This window comes from Cervus canadensis, chromosome 26, assembly GCF_019320065.1.
Source record: "Cervus canadensis isolate Bull #8, Minnesota chromosome 26, ASM1932006v1, whole genome shotgun sequence".
Taxonomy (NCBI): Eukaryota; Metazoa; Chordata; class Mammalia; order Artiodactyla; family Cervidae; genus Cervus; species Cervus canadensis.
In genome coordinates this window covers 44,517,338-44,524,067 of record NC_057411.1, presented here as the reverse complement: position 1 = coordinate 44,524,067, position 6,730 = coordinate 44,517,338, and the positions used below count along the sequence as shown (strand labels likewise).

Sequence of the window (6,730 nt, the reverse complement as noted above, 5' to 3'; positions counted from 1 at the left end):
GCCTCTGAGCTAAGCTTTTTATGACTTAAGCTTCCTATTCTGTAAAATGAGATAATTCTACCTAATTTATAGGGCTCCCATGAGAAGTGAACGTGATAATCCATGAAAAGTAATTAACAAGGAGACAGTAGGCTGGCATTAATATTGTGTAATTTATCTGACTATGTTGAAATGCTCAATTATGTTTTTTACCTACCCTACTGGACTGCGAACATCCAGAATAACAGTTCTTAAAATTTGGGGGCTCAAGGGCTCCCTTTACACTCTTAAGAATTATTGTGTACCCCCTAAAGAGTTTTTGTGTTGTTATAACTCTCATTATTGCATTCAAGTGGATACCGAGAAACTTTTGCCCCTTTAGCTCTCAGTGGTGATGCCATACAGATTATGCAACCTCTGGAAAACTTCTAGGTATATTTGTGAGCACATGAACGTGAAAAAGGAAAGAAAAAGGAATTATGAGGAAAGTAGTTTTGACTTTATTGGGACCCCACAGGGTACCTGGACCACACTTTGAGAACTGCGGCTCCAGCTTAAGCACTTCGTGAAGGAACCATCGGATCCCGCCGTTTGGCTAAGAAAACGCAGGGTCTGAGAGGAGTAAAAAACGAGAAGGCAGAGCCAAGCCGACATTTCACTCTCGCAGCATCGCCCCGCGGCAGTTACACTTTCTTAGCCATCGCTTGTTCCTCGGCGGCACCGCAGTTCTTACCGGCGCGCGACCCTCAGGACTCACCCGGCTCCGAGGCCCCTCCTCCCCTGCGCGCGCTCCTCCTGGCAACCGGCGTCCCGGGCGCCCAGAGACAGGCCCCGCCCCGCCGCCTCGTTTCCGGGTCCGGGCTCCCTTGGCAACCGCGGTTCGCAGCCTCGGTGTCACCCCGCCCACCCGCCTAGTCAGGCTAAACCATTCGTTTTAGGGCTCGCCACCGGGGGAGATGATGGAAACAGGGGGATTTCACAGACCGTCTATGCGCTACTCTGCTCCTGATTTTTCTACATAGTTTAAATTATACTCTTTTTTTTTTTTTCTCTTCATATCGCTAACGGTCCCTGCGAGGGGTAGTGCCTCGTCTCTCCTGCCCGGTTCGAAGGCCCCCTTGGCCCAGGCCGGCCCTTGGGCGGGCCCGCCAGGGAGGCTCGCGGTCTGCGCGGCTCGGCGCAGAGGCGGGGCCGCGCGCCTGACGTAGCGCGCGGTGGGGGCGAGACTGTGCGACCGACGTAGCGCGGTGGGGGGGTGGGACCGGGCTCAAGGGGCGGGGCGGCGGGCAAGATGGCGTTCGGCGAGTGATCTCCCCGGCTATCTCCATCTGCCTCTGAGACACCGAGTCCTGTCCCCGCTGCCGGCCTTCCTCCTCTCCCCCGCCCCCGGAGATCCCTCTCTTTCCCTTCCTCCTTCTGTTTCGCGGGGGTGGGGTCGGTGGGAGGGAGGGGAGGCGGGCCTCGTTCCTGGGACACCATGTCGGACTCTGAGGAGGAGAGCCTGGAACGGCAACTGAAAATCGTCGTGCTGGGGGACGGCACCTCCGGGAAGGTCAGTCCTCTGGTGCGCCCGCCGTGCCAGGCCTGCAAGGAATCCCGGCGCGGCCCCGGCGCCCTTCAAACCTCCTCCTCCTCCCCGTCCCCCCGGGCGTCGCCTTATTTCCGCGAGTGCCGGGGCGTCTGGGCTCAGGCCCGCCAGGAGGTGGCTTGGGGCCCGACGCAAATTAGATGCTTGAAGTCCGACGAGAGCTGTCCAACTCCCTTAGGAAAAAAAGAAGTCATTTCCTAATCCCTGCCTGGATCGCGAACTCCTACTTCTCTTCAAGACCTGAGCCAGCATCGCCTCCCTGGGAAGCTTTCCAGCTTCTCGCCTCTGAGGACTAGCAAGGATCTGCCAAAACATCTTACCTGTTTTTCCTTTAGTCCAGGTCACACTTTGCGCCTTCCCCCCACCCCATTTACCGTTTCTGATGCCTCCGCTGCACTGGGAGCTCCCAAGAACTTGATTCTTGAATCAGGCTCCCTGGGTGAGAGAATTGGGGCTCCCATCTCTTGGGTCACTAGAGGGCAAATTGCTATCCCTATTTGTGCTTCATCTGTAGGATGGGTATGTTGATAGGGGTCGCTTCGGAGGGGTGAAGTGTGCGAATCCACAGGGAATGTAAACATCTACACGCAGCTTGCAGCACACGAAGTGCGCGCAGTAAACGTTAGTTGCTGTCTTAGAGCACCATACCTGTTCATCTCTGTTCCCCAGCACAGCACCTGTCAACACAAACATTCATTCAATAAATATCTCTCGAGCTCCTCTTGTGGCCTGGCTGCTGAGGGCAGGGCTGTTGGCATGACAGATGGCATCCTTGCCTTAAAATCTGTCCTGTGATGACAGTTGATTGAATAAAGTGAGTGCGAGAGCCAAGTCCCCTTTACCTCCGAGGCAGGGGTCTTTAACCCAGGGTTGTGGAGCTCCTGAAATGGAGTAAACATTGCCCCGGTCCTTGCTCTTTGAAGACCATCCGTAAGATCTTGAAGGATTCTGGATCCGCCCCGCCCCCCAAATAAAGAGCAGAGCCTCTGCCCAGGGAACCTTCACACCTGTCGCTTCTGTCAGTGGCGCCAGCGCTGTCCCTGGGCATACTGCTAAAGTTTGTCTCCTTTCTTCTCCCGTCCCTTTTCCCAACCAGAGGCTCCAGAAACGCAGGTTTATTATTGTTACCAGTGTTCAGTTTTCCACTCGATGTTTCCGTGTGCTTGGTGTAGTTTGCATCCTGGTTTCTGTGGTAACCACTGCTCAGTACGTCTTCCCTTGGCAGTGGGCACTGCACAGCTGTTCGCCTCTTTCGTGCTGAGATTTCAGTTCCTGGGGAAAGGTGTCATTCATAGGCAGAGTTTGGAGACTGCTGTTCATTTCTTTCTTGCCATCCATGATACTTTGATACTGATTTTTAGTCTTGAGAAACAATTCGATATGCTCTGATTACTGTTAAACATTTTGAGGAAGAAAAGAACGTGGGATCACTTTTCTTAGTCAAGTATTAATTATATTACTTTTTGTAAGTTTACAACAAGTTTTTGAGTGGATGAATTGTTTTAAATAAGTCAACATTGTTTCTAACACACAATAAAAACTTTACGTTCTATTTTTATAGTTTTTCTCATCTGTATTTTCTTTTGAATGCCTTCTAATTTTTCACTTACTAAATTTTTTTAATCGTCAACTCATAAAAGTTTATTTTCTGTTTAAAATGATAATGACTATAATACTAATACACCTCAGAAAAAGACAAAAATTGTCCATTATCCTATATACTATCATAATTCTTTAAATTTTTGTTAATTTTTCCCCCATTATTCATCTGTTATCATGCATGTATTTCTTAATTGAAATTTGTTCATAACTTTCTACCTAGGTTTTTCATCTAGCTTGTCATGTATTGTCCTCTTTTTGCTAATTTAGTGTGAATAATTATTACTTTTCATATCTGTCTAAAATTCTGTCTGATGTGTGACAAAGTGTATTTTTTTTCATTCTATATTATGGAATTAGGAATATTATTCTGCTCCAAAGGATACTGGTGTTCTTTTAGTCTTTGTCATCTTGACTCATCTGTTTTAAAATTGTAAAGATTTTTTTTTCTCCCAGAAATTTCTGGATGCCAGCATCAGACATCTTACCTTTTTTTTCATTGTTCATATATATCAAGCTGCTATTTTTTCCCATGCCATATTCAGTTTTCAGATTATTGGCAGCTACCAACATTCCCATTCTGTTTCTTTTACTGTCTTTTTCTTTTATGATTTCAGCCTCTCTTTCATTCTTACTTGTATCCTGATTTAACTTCTGTCCATTTTTTCTAGCATCAGTTTTTTTTTTTTTTTTTGCTAGTTCTAATCAGGACATTTTTATACACCCTTACAAAAGCAATAGCGTGTTGCGATGACCACTAACAGTTTATGCAAGAGAAGTTTGGCACCTCCTTCCATTAATACATTTTTCTATTTTTTTTCCTGTTTTGATTCCTTTGATTCATACTTTGAGTTTTATTATATATTAAGATTTTTTTTTTGAGACAAAATATCCTCTTATGGTGTCTTTTCAGTATTAGTAAAGGTAGTATGTTTAAAAATTGTTAGCAAAAGTTGACCAAACCAAAAAAAAAAAACTATAAAGAATCAGAAAAAGAGTTACAGATTTGATAGATGGTTGCTCACTTCATAATTGTTTAAGAAAGATATTTCTACAATGATTTCTGAGAAATTATCATATGAGACAGATAGCATAATATCTAGATAATTGGAGAGGAAGTGCCTCTTTCCTGCTGATTCAGATGCTCCTCTTTAATTTTTGTAGTAAGATATCTGGAGATGATGTAAGAACCCATTTTAATATTCGTTGTTCCTAAAAAAAAAAATATTCGTTGTTCCTAATGACCTACACTTTTGACAGATCATACTTTATTCCAGTTGAAAATTCTAGTTTTATATGTCTCAAAAGTGTGAGGGTAGGGCTTTCAAAATCCAAAAGTCCTATTTTTAGGAAAAGAAACTCTGCTGAAGTTACATGTGCCTTGAATTTCTCTTAGACTTATGTTTCAACCATCCATATAGTAAACATTTTGAAATATCTGTAATAGTATAAGTAGTGTTAATTATTTTTCTTTAGAACCCTTAGCTTCTTCATAGATAGTTTTGTGCTCTAAGTTAAATGAGTTCACTGGCATAAACAAGGCTAAATAAAAAAAAGGCTTTAAAAAGGAATGCTTACTTTTTTTTTCTTCTGATATCTCAGTTTTTATATTATCAAGGAAGCCAAATAAATTTTCATTTTGGTGTAGTAAATTTATTTCTCAGAGTGTAGCAGAACATCTTTCTTATGGTGCTCAATATATATTTGACCAAATATTTTAGCAATTTCTTACAAATGCTGATTATTTAAATATTAAATGAATTGGAATTAGTGTGTGCAAATTGCCATTTATCTGAAAAATATGGTTCTTATGTCAAAGGAATTTTAGGATTTTTTGAAAGAAAGTTTGACCCAGTTCTCTTTTGCACTTATGTCATAATTATAATAAGCTATCTTGCAAATTTTAGGTTTCATTATTTTAGGAGTTGACATCTAATTTTACTTTTAAAATAAAAAAGGGTTATTTTTCTTTAACTTTGAGAATCTGTCTTGAAGAGCAGAAAAGCTTCATGATGTTCCGTTTCTCTTCTTTTAGGGAATGTTTACAAATAAATAGTGCATTACCAATGTTTAAGGAGCTTTTGCGTTATTTCACTAGAATGATTAATTATTTGTTTGCATTGGTAAGAAATGGTACTGTAAAGAAACTCTAGAGTTTTGAATGTAACTTTGAATTATTATTTTACAAATGTAGATCTATATTGAATTATTTTAAAAATGTAGATATATGTTTGTTCTAGCTATATTCTTGAGACTGTTAAGCTTTCTAGTTCTTGAATGGAATATATTTATTTTTGCCTGCTTAATATTAATCTTACAAATTTCAACTTCTTAATTTAAAAGATACATATTATCAGTTCTATAGAATCATTTTCATTTGCCATTTTTAATGCAGAGAAAAATTAGACACGTTTCTTAGGGGGAAAAAAGAAATTGTATAAACAGGTTCTCCTTTCCTTAATTAGTTCTACTTCTTATTAGCTGAAGACACAAACTACTCAGATGTTTGACCTCAGAAATGAAACATCTGTGAAAGTTGTGTTGAACTGATATATAGGGACATATAAGATTCAGATCTTTAATCATGTTGTTTTAGTTTTCTCTGTTGATAAATAGAAATTCTAATTTCTAGCAAGGAATAGGAGGTTGACAGTCAGGAGATGTAAAGAGATTTAAAGAGATTTAGCTGATTAGTGTGTTGTTGCCACTGATAGCTGGTTGGCAAGTGAAATGTACCTGGTGGAATGAAAAGTCCCTCTTCCCCTTGTAATTGATTAGAACTGCTTAAAGTTACTTGTTGGTATAATCGGAGTATAAATATTAAGATTACTTAATAAGATATAGTAGTGATTTTGTTTACATTTCTAAAGCCAAAGACATTAATTTTGATATTCTGTGCATCAATTTTTTAGACCTCCTTAGTTACCTGTTTTGCTCAAGAAACTTTTGGGAAACAGTACAAACAAACTATGGGATTGGATTTCTTTTTGAGAAGAATAACATTGCCAGGTAAGAGACTAAAATGTCTTAACTTAGAAAGTTGTTCATATCTGACGATAAGAGACATAAGCAGAAGTGTGTAACATTTGGGTACTGTTTCATTGTGAAAATATATGTAATCAGTAAACGTGTGTTAGGGAGGTTCTTTCATCAGCATCTATCGTGAAGACATACTGTCCATGTGTGTAAGGAAAAAGTTTATATACTCCCCACTCTACACTGTTTTTGACCGTTGCACATTTTTTGAGGATAAACAATAGTTGCTTATAAAATTCTAACCTTAAAAACAAAATCAAATGCCATATAATTATCAACAGATATTGTATAAACTAAACGTGAGAAGACTGGAAAGGATTATTTTTTTAAATGTTATTTTGATTAGCCTCTGCTTCAGTTTTTTGTTTGAGAGAAAGTTGGAACAGAAGTATAATGTAGCTATGGAACTTCTGTGCTCTAATATGTGAATGCTGTTTTATGCAAGGCAGCATGAAATTGCTGGCATTTAATAGACCACTAAAATTTAGGGTCCCTAGGCACTCATAAAAATACAGTTTGAGCATTCAA

At 40.4% G+C, this 6,730-nt stretch overlaps 1 protein-coding gene across 2 annotated transcripts in view; it reads left to right on the top strand.

The window, feature by feature from the left end:
- Nucleotides 1-1,249: 1,249 nt before the first annotated feature.
- The window catches only part of RAB28 (RAB28, member RAS oncogene family), an 88,528-nt gene continuing 83,047 nt past the window's right edge, over nt 1,250-6,730 (top strand). The window contains exons 1-2 of one of the 2 annotated variants that reach the window (XM_043447802.1): nt 1,250-1,531; nt 6,079-6,175. In XM_043447802.1, coding sequence (XP_043303737.1) covers nt 1,457-1,531; nt 6,079-6,175 — 172 coding nt within the window. In that variant the 5' untranslated portion in view covers nt 1,250-1,456. The remainder of the gene's footprint in view (nt 1,532-6,078; nt 6,176-6,730) is intronic. The other variant, XM_043447801.1, reaches the window with a different exon arrangement.